The following is a 17,343-nucleotide window of genomic DNA, read 5'->3' as shown; positions in this document are numbered from 1 at the left end:
ACCATCGAGCAACAGAGAATGATCCCTCTGTTATTATTTTTCTTTTTTGGCCAGATCTAGAGGCAGATTTTTAACAGTGCAAACGACAAGCGAGCACCCAGCGATTTAATAACTACAAATGCTCTTGGTGGCAGCTGTTGCTTTCGGTTAAATTCCTGCACGAGCTGCAGGTCCTGCTGCCTGAGCAGGGCTCTTGGTTGCTGGCTGTGAGCAGCCAAATCCTACGTACAAGAGCTGAGATGCTGCTCACAACGCAGGGGGACACAGCCTTTGGCTGCTCCATCCCCACACGGACAGGTCCTGCCTTTTTCCTGTGCTGATGCTCCCTGCAGTTATTTGACTTCTTGCATAAACCTGTGGTGGCTTAAAAAATATATATATATCTCCTTAGCTCTAACTCAGCCTTTTTTTTTTTTTTTTTTTTTTTGTGACCTTTTCCACTGTTACCCATACAATGCCCAGTCGTGCTGTCGGCCACAGGGCAGGGGAGCTGTGTGCTTCAGGCTGGACGCAGCGGTGTTCCCCTGACGATGCAGGAGGGACAGGTGGCTTCCCCCTCTCTGCAGCTGGAAGCGGCCCTGCCTGAAGCCAGCAGGACAATAATTAACGCAAACCCACGGCCTTGCTTGAAGTGAGTTTTTTTTTCCCCATCCAGCCCTCTTAACTGAGTGTAGCTCGCCAAAGCTTCCAGGGTTTTCAAAAAAAAAAAGCTTTGGGGTCACTTGGGTTAGGCTGGCTTAAAAACCACCTCTCCGAGAGGCAGATGAAAGATGTCAGCTCAGGCTCCCCTCTTCCCACGCCTCTTATCTCCATCCAGAGGGGCTGGATGATGGCACCAGGAGGCAGACCTGACAGCAAGCCACGGCCTTTCAGGAAAAAACCATCAATAGCAACTTCATCGCATTCGTTTCTACTTTTCAGCCCTGGCCTTTGCGTGAGGTCCTTGGCACCATGCTGGGTGTCTGCTATATGGCAGGCTGGGTGGCTGTGCCATGTGTGCCTGTCATGGCTATGCTGTCCCCCAGGTGAATTTCTGCAAAACCATGAAAAAAAATCCAAATTGGGCTGAGTGGGAAGTGAGGGGGAGGCTGGTGCCTTGCTGAGGCCTGTCGGAGGCCTCAGCCATTGCTCAGAGCCACCGGCCCACCACCAGTTCCCTGCTCAGAAAAAAAACACAACAAAACACAAAAACATCGTAGCAAAAAAACGCAAACATTTTCTCATTAAAAAAGAAGGTGGAGAGGTGGGGAGGGAGAGGCAAGAAGCGGGCGAGATGGATTGTGCTGTGGTGCTGAGATGAGTGCGGGGAAGCTGCACATTAATCATCGCGAGAGGGGAGGGGGAAGAGAAGAGCTCCTACAGCTCTATCAGGGGAAAGCTTTCGCTGTGGAAAACTGGTGTGGGTGGCCTGCCTCGGGGCCTGTGCCCTGCTCCCTGGCTCCAACGCCTCCCCTCCGCACCCCGCACCCTCTGCTTGCTCCCGAAATTCGGGTCCGTGATGGGCCATTGGCTCTGCGCCCCCCAAGATCTGCTGGAAGTGGGCAATGAGGTGGTTGTGAAGAAATCGTGAGCATCGTCCGAGTGAGTGGACTGAAGTGCTGGTGGGCAGGCATGGCGAGGCTTGTTCCCCTTTGCTAACCTCACCTCTCCATATTTCCTTGCAGTTTATCCAGGACTGAGAGAAATGCTGCTGCTCTGGCTAACGTGAGCACGTGGTGTGTCGCTGCCACTGCTGAGGCCTTAGGAGCCATGCCGGAGGTATTTTAATGGGGTGGAGCAAGGCACCACCTGGGGAGCTGCCTGGTTCCCACCCATGTCTGTGTGTCCCATGTCCCGTGTGTCCCACAGGCACCTTGCTCCTCTGCAGCACTTCTTACCCTGCTTGCCTGGGGGATCGGTACCTAACTCAGCTGCACGTGGGGCCCCCTTCAATATGATTTTTGTGCACAAATAAAATAAAATATAATAATTGTAATAATTAATAATAATATATCAGTGATGTGCATACCAAGAGGCTGCCAAGGTAAGAGCACGCAGCTGACATGTGCTGGCTCACACACGTGAACAGAGAAAGTTTGTGTGACACAGAGAAAGTTTGGCCAGTGGTTAAAAAAAGGCATTTCATCCTCCTGACACTCCTCCTCTCCCAACCTGGGGTCTGTTCTGACAGTGATATGGCATTAGAGTTTTGGTTAGATATTTTATTGTCTTGTAAAACTGCATAATGTGTCTATTAACTTAGGCTTTGATTAAAAAAATGCCTTTGATTTAAAGAGAATTGGAGAAAAAAGGGCCAGATAACTCAAGGGTTTTAGTCCAGATAACAAATAATAGTTTTTTATTTTAGTTTATTGGGAAGAAATACACCAAAACCCTGTGTGCTTTGGCTTGATCTGAACAAAATTCTATTGCAAACTCTAGCGTCTGCCTCTGACTTGGGAGAGCTGTCCCCAAACCCGTCTATAATAATATCATTAATAATACTTGTTATTATTTTTAATTTTAGTACAAAAGTCAAGGGATTTAGAGGAGGGTGGCCATTTTCATCAGCTTAGTAAAGCTATCCTCATGGTCAAAGTTACGCATGAAGCTAAATCATTTTAGGAACAAGACTTTCTCCAGGCAGATAAGAGCCTAATAACAGGATGATGAGAGCACAGACTTCCACAGATAGCAGAAACTAATATTTGTGATGCAACAGTCTTGCATTATTCAGTAGTTAAAGATAATTCTAAGAAACAGAACAGCTTGAGAATTAGCAAAACCAGCAATAAAATATTCTTAGTTGACTCTGGGGGGAAGTAAATAGCTACGTACAGGATTTGTATTCATCTTAATGTTTATTAAAATGAGACAACGCTGCTTTCCACGTGCTTGCCTGCAACAGCTCTGTGCTGTGCTGGAACTGCTCATCCTTCCCGGCCCATACTCACCCCGGGGTGATGAAATGAGGAAAATGCTGGAGGATGGACAGGGCGGGCAGAGGCCACTTGTCCCAGCCCCTTGACGTGGTCTCGAGGTGCTAAAATGCAAACAGCTGGTGTCAAAGGAAATCACCACCACCCATGCTCCCAAACAGGCTCAGAGGTGTGCAGCATTGGGGGACCAGCAGCCTGCCATTCCTTGCTTTAAGGAATGCAAACTTGCCAGCCCCCAGACAAGTGCAGAAGCACCCGGGGACTCTGAAAATACCATTGATGCCCATGCACACAGACCCAAACCTGTGGCCAGGCCATTGAGCTTATTTGCCTCACAGCAAGAGGAAGTCTGTCATCAGCAAATGCAATGGGCTGGGCGTGAGGGAGAGTGAAATGGAATTAAAAAAAAAAAAAAAAAAGCAAGTGAGACTATTCAAAAGGGGGACTTTATTTTTATTACACTGGAGCCAGGCGTCAGTGCGCCAGTTCAGCTTTGATACACAATAAATCAGCAAAGCTGTTACTCAGTTTGGAAACCAAGATTGCAGTGGCACTAAAAACACATTGAAAACATTTACTTTCTTCCCTATTTTTTTTCCCTCTTTTGATTTTGGTACAAAAATGGTACAAACAACAATACAAAATATTTGTGCTGTTGACGGTTACAAAAAATGGTTTTTGAACTTGGTTAACGGACGCAAACTGCTTTTACGCTTCAGCGTGAATACAGCAGAACAGCAGAAGTCTTCCTCGAGAACAACCACAGTCATGCGGGCTGCTACACAGCTTCTCCATCGTTAAAGGAAACATGCAAAATCATAATTAAAAGAAAGTGCTCCAATTATACATCTATATGTCATCGTTGTTTTTTTCACCTATTTGATTTGTAGCTTCAAGCACTAACTACATTATGTACACATCATGGTGAGCAGTTGGGCATGGGGTTTGTGTGTACTTGAGATAACTTTGATTTTTTCCCCATGAAACTGAGTTAACTTTGCGTGGGAGACACCTACGTTGTCTAGCTGCTGTTTTAAACATCATGTTCATCATTACACAGCATTCCCCCCATTTTTTTTCACACTTACAATGAAGAGCTTCAAAAGACATCACAAATAAAAGTCCCGTATTTTACCTTAATATGTTTCTTGAGACTAAACAAAGTCGCAATCTTGGCATATTGTGTTGTACAGACCCTGCCTGCCCTGCCCATTACAGTTCTCCAATGCCTGGACGTTGACCCTATGCCAAGTGGGTGCAGGTGACACAGCCACCTCCTACAGCCCACTTACTGCTGGAGGGTGAATTCGGACCCAAGTATCCCCAAAAGCCCAGCCACGGAGGCTCAGGTGCCTGCTGCACAGGCATGAGCTCCCCACCACCCCCTTACAACCATCAATGGCATTGCCTGGTCCAGCAAAAACAGGAAAAACAAACAAACAAACAGGAAAATGCAAAACTATAAGCAGAACTATGAGTAGCACTTAGGACACCAATAACAGACTTGCCTATTTACTGTCATTAATTACCTGCTGAATTTTCTTGTTGCCTTGCAAAGCATTTCCGTGACAGATGCTTCTCCCTTTCTACAGGCTGTGCAATGATCAGACTGGGGCCATGCCCCAGGTGGCTGCGGGCACAGTGGGGACCTAGGGCATGGATAGCTCAGAGATGGGCAAGCTTCATGCTGAGGAGGTGGGAGTCACACGAAGCATCACTGTCCCTGTCCCTGTCCCCTAGACACTGCTGAGAGCTGTGGTACTGGCTCCTGGCAGTGGTGCGTGGTATGGGGGGAAACTGAGTGTGAAAATGGTCTTTTTGGGTTGGGCTCCCCTCCATCTGCCTGAAACCAGTGCTCTTTCCCCCGCCGCCTCGTGGTGGGCAAAAAGTGGGAGCTCCAATGTGTGGGCGCCGCTTATTTCAATAGTTTCTTGAAGTCGGTGCTTCAATTTATTCAGAGAATAACCTTGTGTGGCCTGTAAGAAAAACCTGTAAGTTTAGGGAAAGTTGGTGTTTCCCCACCTCAGCTCCTGGTAAGCTGCAGCCACCTCCAGCCACGAACGGCAATGCCACTTCTTCCACGGGACCCCTCAGATTAATGTATACTGCATTATCTTGGCTGGTTATAAAGTGTAATTCATATTAACAAGCAAAAAGCTTTGCAAAAAGTGTTCTATTTTCATTGCTCGATGTGCTGCTCGCTTACCTTCTGCCTCTTCCACCGCGAGGAAAGGGGCCAGACCCTGTGGCCACGCTTGTGGGACTGCAAAGGTGAGTGTAGAGGGTGCAGGGAGGAGGAGGAGGAGGAGGAGCAGGAGGAGGTTGTCCTATGGAGGGAGACTGAGCAGAACTGGGTCAAAAGATAATGAACTAGTTGGTTTGATTTATAGGCTTATGGGGTTGGAATGTCTGGATTGCAAATGCTGCAGAAAAATATCCGCTGATTTTTAAAGAAAAGTTTCCAATGGAAGCAGGCTGATTTATTTTTAATCACTCCGACAGTTTTGTTTGACTTAGGTTGCATAAAATGTTCTTAAAATCCTGAACTGTTTAGACAAGCTGAAGTCTGACAGCATCTCCCTCCTGGCTGGGGAGGGAGCTGCTCCTGTCTGCAGTGCTAGGGGGGCAGCTGCCCCCTGCAGCCCTGGGTATGGCCCCTGGGCACACACCATGACCTGTAGGCCATCGCCATGGCCAACAGCACGCCAGGCATCAAGCACCAGGTGCTCTGGAGCCCATGTTCAGCTCCTGCTGATATAGCCAGGTGTCCACACGGCTCGGCATCCAGGCCAGCAGTGCTGTGGGAAGCGGGCGCCATCGGCTCCTCCTGGCCTCCATCCACCTCCTTCACCTGGTGGTGAGGTTATGGTGATGGGCACAAAGCAAGGCCGTGACTGGGGAATTGTTATTTATTATGCTGCTGCTGTGGCCGGGTGGCTTCAGAGGAGGAGCACACTGAAGTTGGTGCCAGCCTGCAGACAAGGGGAAAGCCCAAGGCAGCAGGAGGGGGAGGCCGAAGGCTCAGAGGGATCCCAGCAGCTGGAGGCCGGGAGCTGCCAGGCCTGCCAGAGGCTGGGGGGGACGAGGGCGGCCAGTAGGAGGGGAAGGCTCATGGCAGAAGCACGCCAAGACCTTCATGGTGGTTACATGAGACAATTGAGTGCCCAGCTCTTGAATAGAAACCTGCAAAGGCCGCCCTTCATGAGGACGGGGTGCGTGCTGCTTGCAGCCGTGTCCTCGCCTGGCTGCGGCCACCGCTCCTGGGTCTGCCGGGGCTGAGCCATCCATCGCCCCTGGGGCTCCTCCAGAAACTCATCTGAGCATGTGTTTGCTCTCTGGGCAGTGAAAGGACAAAGTGACCGGGTGGCTAACTGACCGACCAAGAGAAAAAGAAAGATCACACCCTTGGTAATTAATAACATACTGGTAACGGTTTGAGTCCCCTTGGGCAGACTTTTACCACATTCCACTTCATACAAGACACATTTCAAATGCTCGTTAATTTACAGAAATTGCATTTTATAGAAAATATGATACAGTGAAATATAAAATGCACTAGGAGCATTTCAAAAATCTATAGAGACGATCTTGCAGCCTAGTATACCCTCTGAAACAACGTCCACTCGTTACCACAAGCTCTCTTCTTCTCATTCTCGCGCTCTCTCGCGTGCACGCGCTCGCTCCCCCCGCCCCCCCGTTTAACTCTTAGCATTCAACTTGAGAATTAATCAAGATATCAAAAAAGCATGATTATCCCCTGGATAATCACCTTCCAGTACTGTGCACATTCTTGGATTTAAATGAAAATATATCTAAGCACTTTTACAATTTTTAGCGAACCCACTGCAAAATCGTCTGCAGAATATAAAACACAGGTAATCCAAGATTTCATAGCACATTAATTAAGTGGCTCATAATCCATTAAATGTGGTTTATATTACACATCCATGCAGTCTAAATCATTTTACAAACATTAGACAGAAACCCACTAGTCCAAATCAGTAAAGGAAAAATGTAATAAAAAAAGCTAATAACTATTTGTTATTGGTTAAACTGACCCTACATATAAACTAGGTAGTATGCTACCATTTATAATACTGATGTTGAATTATGCCTGGATGCTGCAAAACCTCTTGCTTGCTTGGCAATGCTCGAGCATATTAACCACAAGATACTTAACAGGCCCTCGTTGCACTTCTTCTCCAAAAAAAACATTTACTACAGATAGCAGCGCCTACCCATCGAATATAAAGGACACACATTAGCTGAGTTACATGATGCTGTTGAGCTTTGGCTACTGATGCTCCAAGGCATTAATGTCGTTCTAGGCTAGCTCCATACTTACGGATGGCAAAAGTGCTGAGCGCTGGCTTCTGCCCCTCGCGTGCCCCAGCCTGCAGTGGGGCAGTGATGCGCGAGAGGCAAAAGACCATCGGCTTTGTGCCTACGGCACCACCGGAGACGTGGGACAGCACCACGTAACCCAGCCGGTATTTACACCACTCGTGGGAGCCAAAACACGCCGATAGCATAAAAACAAACAAATGGGCCTTTGGTCATTTCACGATTTACTTGTAGGGTTTAGGCAAGGGCTGTTGGAGAGTTCTGTGGCAATAACCAAAGGCTTTATCAATGCTATAGTTCTATGCAGCTACATTGAGTGTGACCAGGTTACAGCAGAGCCCCCTAGTCGGTATTTTGCATCTGATAACACTGAATTATATACAACATGATGACTAGTTCACCACCTGCTGAGGCTTAAAGATGGCTGTTAAGATTTCCACTCAAAACATCTCCCCCTCCCGCCCCCCATCCTCTCCACCCCAGAGTGAGTCACCCCCTTAAAAAAAAAAAAAAAAAGGCAAAAAAGAAACAATCTCCACAGTTCCTTTTTGTTAACTCCTTCCCAGCTAGAACTGGCTTAGGGTCACAGGGAGTGCTGCCCAGGATGGTTGTATGTTTGTTTTCATCACTCCTGAGATTGAAGGGAATCTGATACATGCACCAAAAGGCACTTTCAAATATATATATATATATATTTTAAAAACAGTGCTTCTGTTCTAAGAAATTCAAGTTAAGACAGAGTGCCTTTCACTCTCTTTAGTCATAAAGCAGATAAACGAGCAATATCCCAGCTGACATTAAAAAAACAAAAACAAAAACAAAAACAAAAAAACCTGCAGCAGAGACAAGTGTTCATGCGAGACAGCTCAATATTCTAAAAAAAAAAAAATTGAAAAGAAAAAGGAAAAAAAATAAACCTCCTAAATCACCACTAAAAATAACAATACAGTCAGCAGGGGATATTAATTAAAAAAGCTGCCACATCTGTACAGTTCTTTGCTTCTGCATCGGCTCTTTCTGTTAACGTTGTCGTCTGTGGGTTTGTTTTTAATTGTTTGTATTTTCTTCTTCTTCTTCTCTCTCTTTTTTTTTTTTTTTTAAATAAGTGAGGTCAGTTCAATCCTCCTCGCCTCCCCCGTACATGTCCGCCAGTTTCTTGAACCTGGGGCCCCAGTCGTTAAGGTAATCGTAGTCCTGGTCCCCGGAGCTGGAGGAGTTGAGGGAGCTGACGGAGCCGGCGGTGGAGCCGCTGCCCTCGTAGTCAAAGACCAGCAGGGAATCGTAGGGGGGGGCCGTGGGGTCGTTGTCCGCCGCACGCAGGCCCTTGGGGTGGCAAACAGATGGTGTTAGTGCCCATGTTTCATGGTGATGGTGCTGGGGAAGGGTGCTGGGAGGGTTGGGATGCCTGCAGCAAAGCTAAAGGAGGGTGGTTCCTGGGGATCCAAGCAAGTGGGGGCACAACGCGCGCCCTCTGCTCTGCATCCAGCAGAGATGTGGGGTGTGAAACACTGGGCAGGGGGGCCCGGGGGAGGCAGAAAAGCATTGCTGCTCCAGCTTGTGCTAAGCGAGTGTGGTGTGGGCAGCAGTCTGGGCCAGCACCAGAAATGGCCTTGGGATACGGAGAAAAAGAATTGCTTTGCTGCAGCCCAGCACCGGGAAAAGCCGCGTGGAATAGACCTGCAATAAAGAAACCTGGTCTGTGCTCACACGTCCAGAAACTCCAGCCTCAGTGTGGGGAGACGGAGTCCGTCTTACTGCAGCAAACAGCAGCCGGAGCATGCATGAGAGCGAGCCTCCAAGTGCATGTATGTGCATGACTGTGAGCGTGAAGGATGGGCAGGAACAAAGGAAGAAGGCATTTTAGGGAGGAAAATGAGAAAAAGCACAGCAGGAAATTGATATAATAATAGAAGTAAATCGCCACAACATTTATTTTTCTGACTTGCAGAATGGATGGTGGTTTTTGTCTTAGAGGAAATAATGCATTGATTGGCTTGCAACCACTCAATCACTCATTTTAAAACTAAAAATGAGGTGAGATGCTAAATTGATAGATATTTGTACAAGTAGATAAAGGAACAGTAATCTAAGGTAAAACAAAGAAACCCTCTCTGATCTGTGATGAATCTCTGTGCTCTGCAAACTCTTTGAGTTTGAGACCAAATAGAGAAGACACAGACTGGTGAAATAATTGCAAGTCCAGAGCCACAAAAGGCACTTCTGGCTTTAGGCAAACCATCCGGCTGTCCGGCCACATGGCAAGGAAATTCCTCCTCTGTCCCCATCCAGGCAGTGTATTTACTGACAGCAACTGCAGCACTCAGAGCAATCAAAGGGAGAGCAGGAGCAGGTTATACTGCCTGGATGCTGAAAAGTGTGCTGTTTTTGATATCTGCAAACCAGAAATCTCGGGGTTTTGGTTGCACTTTGGATTTTATAGGCTTGGAGCCTTTCTTAGACCAAGTCTTGCTTCCTTTGCTCATCGTAATCGTTCCCCGTGCTCTGATCAGACTTCTCGTGGGAGGAATAGCATCATTTGGTCCATAAAACAGCCAGGAAAATGTTACACAGCTGATGCTAGCTGGCTGCTCAAGCTTTTAAGATGTGACACAGGACACCCTTAAGAACATACCTCATTTATAAAGTCACCAATATCCCCGGGATGTGGGATTACTGGTCTTATAGGATACTGCGGTTCAGCACCAATAGGCCTCTCATCCACCCTTCTGACTCCAGGTGCCTTGTTCAGCACGTGATCCATGGTCTCTGGCTGCTGGAGCTGGCTTAAATCATAATCCTGTGACAAATGGAAAGGCACGAAGTGAAACCAAGGCTTTTCATTCAGATCACCTACGCTCCTGACATCGCATCAACATACAAAGAAGTTGAGGAGGCTAATCTTTTCTCAGCTCAAGTTCGATGCCAAATCTTGTTCCTGGGTATGTAGCACCTCCATCTAAATTACAGATGAACCTGACCTCTGAGTAGCTCATAAAATTGACTTCATAAGACTGTATCTTAAAACATAAGTTAAATCAAATATTTAAATACCTTTTGAATATTTAACACAGTGTCCAAATCTTTGGGATAAAAAATTAGCTTTGGTTTGCATGTGCCTAGATATGTGCATAAATTTTGGATGAAATACGTAATATAATGTAAATACATGGTGTTGGTAGACATATTATTGCAATTACATTTGTACAGAAGTAAAAACATTAAAATGTGTACTGCATTTATGCATGTAGGCCTTTTAAAGTAATTATGTTCTTTCTGCTTGTGAAAAATCCCAGCAGAATAGGTTTCTATCAGGGAATGAGAACCAGGTAATATTCCATTAAAAATGTATTCATGTAGGTAATGGTGTTTTGCTGCTTTTCCTCTGCTGTTATTTTTAACGAATCCTTTCTAAAATATTTAAGATTACAGTGTAGTTGCCTGAAACCAGATACTTCAGCGAGTTTGAATGTTTATAACAGTACTTTGTTCTACTGGTAAAACTGTTCTTGTGCTCAGATGGGGATGATTGAATCTCCAGGAGCAATATTTATAAATATCTTGTCAGTGACAAGAAAAAAGAAATGCTAATTGCAAGGATTTTTCTGTTGAATAAGAACTTTACAAATTTTGGGTGACGTCCCTGCCTCGGATCCCTGTGGGGCTCTCACTGTGCTCCCTCGCTTGCTTTTGGGTGCTGGGGAACCTCCAGGGCAAGACGTGCTGTAGTGGCTTGGTCAGTGCCAGCCACTGACCTTGGGACTCCTGGACACCAGCCCTGACTACTACGTGGTCCATTTCAGCAAGAAAAAATGAAGCTGTGACATGATGCAGAGACATCATTTGCATGAACAAAATATTTGAGAGTGTCCTGGGCTCTTATGTTAGGTGGGAATAAAATAAAAAACCAGTGACCTAAACACAAGAGGCCAAACTTTGGAATTTTAGCCAAGGAAATACATCCTTAGCAGAGGGACAGCACATCCCCAGAGTGCAGGCCAGGGATGTCTACATGCCACATCAGCAGCGCTGTCTGTAAAAAGAAGCCGCCGCAGAAGAGCTGACGCGTTCGGGCAGACGTGGCTGAGGGCTCTGTCCCCCAGCAAAGCTTTGCCATTACAAGCTCTGTGGTGAGAAAGAAAATCCCCAAATGTATTTAGACATTTCTCACAAACCATGTCCAGAAATTAAAAGAAATTAAAGGCACACCAGGGACCATTAAGAAAATACAGGGGAAGTCAAAAAAGCTTTATGCTCAAGCACACCAAGGCAGGTGCCTCCAGCCACAGAGCTGGGACGGGCGGTAGCCAGTAGTTGGTTTTCCTGAGATCTCTGAAAGGGTATGGGAAAATACATGCCTTTAATGACCAAAACAGAAATATTGCTTGAACATGAGTGTCTGTGGATTGATTTATAACCCCTCCCCAGGAAGCTGGGCTGGGGATAACAAAATCCATGTGGCACCGTGCTCCTGGCATGGTACTGCTTACACAGGAGCATGTTCCAGAAACATGGTGAAAGCCCTGGATCTAGGGTGGCTCTCATCGATGCCCACCCCACACTGGGGAAGCCAATAAGGCTGCCCAGGCATAAACAAGAGGGGATACAGTCCTTTGCAAATACACTAGTGAAAATGATGTGGTTTCTGCCTTTTTTTGAGAGTAGAGATTGCACAGTTACTCTGGCCAAGACCTTCTCACCTGATCTTCTTCTCCACCTCCCTCTTCATCATACTTCAGGATGTTGTCTCTCACGTCATCCTCGGGGTCGATCAGGAGCTGCTTGGTGTGGCGCTCCTTCTCCCGGCGTTTCATCCACACCACGAAGAGCAGCACCATGGCTGTAAGAGTGAAGGAGCTGGGTGAGCCAGGATGTCCCAGGCTGCATGGGTCAGAGCGTGGTGGCACCTCCTAACACCTCGCCTGCGCTCTTCTGCTGTGGAAGAGGCTGACTGCTAGTTGAGAGGCACGTCCCCTGGGTTTATGCAGCCACCAGGTGAGGGAATAAATACCCCTCTTGGAGTAGCAGCCCCATTTTATGAAGACAAAGCATACACTGATGTTAAAGGCTAATGATGTTTTGAATAATTTCCCATGCAAGAATCCTCTGCACATGTCAGCGTGTGCCGAACAAATGTTGAATGAACTGCATATGTTGCAACTTACAGTAGATTGCAGACCACGATGAGTTTGGGGAAGAAACTTCACTGACTGCTAGTAAGAGGAAAAAAATGTTATCCTCTTGCATGTTCTAATTTATAAGGGAGAGATCAGTGAGAGCTGTAAATGCTGTGACAGGCCTCCTCCAAACAGTTCTTTAAGCTCCATCACGAATGCTGATTGAGCTGATGTTTATCAGAAGTAAAACACACAATCAAAGGAAAAGAAAACGGCAAGTGTGAAAACAGCAGCTTTCTGAAGACATTTGATCTAAATCCTGAGTTTTCTACAAGAAGCATAAAATAAAAACAAAGGAAAGAGAGTTGCAGAGCTGCTGAGAAGCAAACAGGGACAGGCAAATGAACAGCACCTTTGCACTAGTGGTGGTCTTTCCAGCATGCACACTGATGTCAGCTCGGGTTGTAAGCCCTGGCCTTGGCAGTCATCCTGCTGAGCTGTCTGTAGTTTGCTAAGGAAGACTGATTTGGGGAGACTGGGTAATGCCGGGTTGTGTAATTTGATTTATACTCGCTCATATTCTTCTTTGGTAAGTGAGGGTGGCTTTCTAAACTTCTAAAATCATATTAGCCAGGCATGAGCATATGCATTTTACCATCGACTTGCAAAGCAGATCTAAGATCACGGGAAACCCTTTCAGCTTTGCAAAAGGGAGAGCAAATCTGGTTATCACACAGCAAACCTCTTCAGCCATCAGCATTTGCATGCCAGGCCCTGGCTAATCTCTCAGTACAGTAACAGAGAGAAATGAACACTTGCATTTTGAGAAAGTTTTCTCAGCTTTAACAGCTTTACCCAAAGGGAGCTGGCTCCCTGCTCCATAACCACCTTCTTCAGATGGCCACAGCCCACAGGCTGTGGGCTCCATAAGACCTCCTCTATGTAAGTTGCTTTGGGAACTTTATATTCCACTAATGCAAAGCAACCAGACCTTGTCTTCTCCAAGAACTTGTTGAGTTGCCAGCTTTCATCCTCATCCTCAGTAGCTGTGAGAAATGCAACAAAAACTGCAGCTACACCTCCTGGTGTCTGCTTTCCCCTCTGTTCCCCATGTGAGCTGTGGTGCTTGAAATCAGCAGGAGAAGGGAGAGACAGACAGACAGTGTAGCTGGGAATGGGTGGCTTGGCTTTATCTCACCAGGGTTAACCTCAACCATGCCAAATCAATGCAGCCAACACAAGGAAACCCAAGTAGGATGGAAGATCCCAGACCATCACTGTGCTGTTAGCTGCATGACGAGAACAAGCAGCTGCTGTTTCCCACCATCCCCTATTTTATTTCCCCTTGCCTCCTCCTGGAGCACGTAGGGCAAGCAGAGGGGAGCAGCTCAAGGCCTCCTGGACCGTGGGGGCTCAGGCGGGCAGCCCAGCTGGCAGCCCCCGCCACAGGGGGAGGTGGTTTAGGTGGATCTGAGTTTTTCCTCCCAGCACCAAAGCGTTTATACCCAACAGGAATTCACTGAAGAGAGCAGAAGAGGACTGGACAGCTAATTACCGCCATTGTGTGCCAACTGGCTGCCATCCTTGCCTGCTAGCTAACAGAATTGTTTTCAGATAGTTCAGCATTTCTTTAATGCTTATCCTAGATCTATTCAGGAGACAAAAAAGAAAAAGGGAAGAAAATGTAACTCTTATCTGCAATATAAAACCTCAGCTATTTAGCAGACTATTGAAGTCCTTTTCTCGTCTTTCCTTTTCAAGTCTCTCACAACAAGATACCTGCCTAGTCCACAAAGACAATATTATAATGGTTACCAGTTTTTTTTTCCCTTTATTTTTTTCAAATGCTACTTTTTCATGCACTTGTGGAAAAAACTGTGCCATTAACGCCTTTACAGCTACCTTGAAAAAAACCAAGACCTTCAAAGTGTCAATAGCGGATGTAGTGCACTCTCCTTCCTTTTATTCACTCTGCAGAATGGGAAGTGCTATTACTGCTGTTAGACCCATTTTCACTCTGCATGTAGTTTTTCTTGAAATCTATTGTCTTCACCCTTCACAATTTTTTATTGCATTGCTCTTCTCCTAAATGTGTTATTCGTGCAGCTAATACATCAGGTATTAGGAAGAAGAAAAAACCTTTGAGCAAAGGTAAAGGCAGAAACTTCCTTCACCTGAGCAACCTCAGATCTGTCCCCTTGCTGCTCCTTTCTTTTAAAGCCATCAAACTTTGACCTGCTGACTCTAAAATGGACAAATAGCACAAAAAAGAGTCCTATCTGCCTTTTTGCAGGCTTTTGTTCAGAGGTCACGATATAAAATAGATACAAAGGCGGCAAAACACTAGAAGGATGTAGCTGAAAAACTCCGTTCATCGCAAATTACATTTTTCATCACTGATACAGTGCTTTGCAGCTCTTGAAGATAAAAAAAAAAAGTCAATTAGAATTACAATGAATGTAAAAATAAGCTTTTGTAATAAAACCCGTAATTTAAAAAGGGATAATGTATCTGCGAATGAAAAGAGGGATCTCTTAAATCAAACGTCCTTCAGCTGATGTTAATTTCAGTCAATAGGATTTTCAACTGCTTAAATCATATTTTAGGACTGGATTTAAACAAGGGAAGCAAAAAGAAGTCCTGTGTTTTATCGTCTCTGGGACCTGTGGTGCAAACTTTTCCCGTGCCCTCATTCTTAAAGTTAGGAACTGATCTTCCATGGGGTGGTGAAGCCTGCAGAGCATCAGTGCATAGGCACATAAGCATGCCTGCAAGCCCTGCTGTAGAAAACGTGTTGGGAACTGATGAAAGCCACTCCTTTTTCAAGGTGTGTAATTGCAGGTGCTCGCATTCACAACAAACGTGCATGATGAAGGGGACAGCCTCAAACATTTCGCTGCTGGGACCCCACATCCAAGAAAGGGCAGAAAGCGTGCATCAGAGCTGTGCACGGGGATGTCTGCACCTGCTTGGGGGGCTGCACAGCCACAGGCACCAGCTTTGCTGCTCCCTCTCCAGACTGGTAGGGTAAATCAATTATATGACTGTGTATTCCATCACTGGCCCAGGAGGATGGATGTTTGCCCAGAGATGACCCATTCTCTTAATGTACCATATCGTATCTGCATTAGGTGACATTTGTAGCATACGTTGCTCTGTCTGTTCTCTGTTTAAACACATTGGGGGTAAAAATTAAATGTGATTTAACACCATAACTCCCATTAGCTTTAATGGGAGTCCCATGGTTTCATCCTGTGTTTCTTGATGAATATTTACCTCATTGTTCATTTCAGAGCTCATTTTTATCTATCCCTACTGTGCCAACTCCTGCTTGAAGTTATAATGATATCATTTTTATTTTTAAATGTGCGCACACATGGTTATTGGCAATGCTCATGAAAGCCCGGGACTAATAGCATTGCTGGGCAATCGGGAGGGCTGTGCCTCTGCCTTGGCTGACAGCACCCCCAGCCCTTGAGCTCTCCCTACAAACCAGGAAGATCTTTCCTCTGCAAACGCTAACCATCCACCTTGATTCTCCAATCCCTCACAATTTTAGAAGCAATAGGAATAACTACCTTTTTTTTTTTTTTTTTTTCCCTTTGCATTGAACAACTGGAAAATCACAGCTGTGCACTGGCTCTGGCAGGGACCAGCTGGACTCCCATAAATGGTGCATCTGGAACTGGGAACCAGTAAATCCACAGTCACATAGGGACAGGCAGTGTCTCGAGATCTGTGGGGCATTCTGCCACAGGACTGGGGACAAGTCATTCAACTTTTTTTCTGCAGAACGGGGAGAATCGTATCACACTCACTACCTACAGGATGTTGTCAGATGCAATGAATGTTTGTAAAGTTCCTGGAAGTCCTAGAAAGAGAAGTCTGGCACACGCAGTCCATGGTCCAGCTCTCGCTTTGCTGACACTGCACTGAAGGAGGTTGGAATGCAGATAAATGAATCCTCACCCGCAGCACAAAGCTCACAGCTCTGCCCTTTTCATGGAGCTTGTGAAAAATACAGCATATAATGGGACCAAGGGGAACAGGACGGGAAATGTGACACTTCCCAGCAGCGTCACCCCCTGCGGCACTTACTTAGTAAAATAATGATGCAGATCAGGATGGCAATGATGGCTCCCGTGCCCAGTCCTGCGGCAGCTACTGCCCCGATGGTGGTGCAGTCGCCGTTCTCATCGCACGGGCACACCTTCACCTTGATCACGGATGTGTTGTACAGGGGAGGGTTTCCCGAGTCTGTCACGATGATTGGCACGTCGTACACACCGGCTTCCAGGTACATGATTCGTAAGCTGAGCTGGGCGTAATCTCCTGGAGAAATCAAGACAGGCAGATGGATGGCAGACACTGGCAGAGCCCTGCAGCCGTACTCACGCGGGCAGTGCTCCTCTGTCGGAGCAGGCTATGGAGTCCAGAAGAAGAGGCTGCCAATACCACACTTGGGCCCCAATGCTCAGTCAGCAGTCAGCCTGTGCTTTGTAAACTAAAGCGTGTCTCCGTCACCACGCTAACATACCTTGGTGCCATTTGCAAACCCCATTGCATGCATTTAAAATGGGAGGAAATGCCAAAAATGAAGCGCAAATGGTGGTCCCCTGGTCTGGGCTGCACCTGGCCTCTCTGCAGGCTCTCTGCTTGCCCACCCTCCCTCCCTGGGGCTCTAGGGAAGCCCAAAACCCATCGAGGACATGCTCAGCCATGTAATCCTCCTTGTGTTCCTTCCCATTGCTGCACCAGAGCTGGGGGCTCAGCCCCAAACCACGAGGGCACAAGGCTGGCAGAAGGTGCCAGACCTCGGCGAGAGGGAGCAGCTTTGAAGACAAAACCAGCCCGAGGCTCCAGGATGTTTTCAATCCTCTGCTGAAACTACCAATCAGAGAAGCAATTAGGGCCAATTGTGGTTGCATGCTGCAATATAAAAATCCTTCACATACTGGTAATCTTCA

General features: G+C 46.6%; 1 protein-coding gene across 1 annotated transcript in view; it reads right to left on the bottom strand.

Annotated features, from left to right (window-relative positions):
• Positions 1-8,337: 8,337 nt before the first annotated feature.
• Positions 8,338-17,343, bottom strand: part of CDH4 (cadherin 4) — a 453,267-nt gene continuing 444,261 nt past the window's right edge. The window contains exons 13-16 of the mRNA XM_032198199.1: positions 16,475-16,708; positions 11,960-12,099; positions 9,895-10,059; positions 8,338-8,585 (exon numbers count right to left, since the gene is read on the bottom strand). Coding sequence (XP_032054090.1) covers positions 8,379-8,585; positions 9,895-10,059; positions 11,960-12,099; positions 16,475-16,708 — 746 coding nt within the window. The 3' untranslated portion in view covers positions 8,338-8,378. The remainder of the gene's footprint in view (positions 8,586-9,894; positions 10,060-11,959; positions 12,100-16,474; positions 16,709-17,343) is intronic.

Source organism: Aythya fuligula, chromosome 16, assembly GCF_009819795.1.
Source record: "Aythya fuligula isolate bAytFul2 chromosome 16, bAytFul2.pri, whole genome shotgun sequence".
Taxonomy (NCBI): Eukaryota; Metazoa; Chordata; class Aves; order Anseriformes; family Anatidae; genus Aythya; species Aythya fuligula.
Note: the sequence above shows the minus strand (reverse complement) of the source record. Positions and strands in the feature narration are given on the sequence as shown.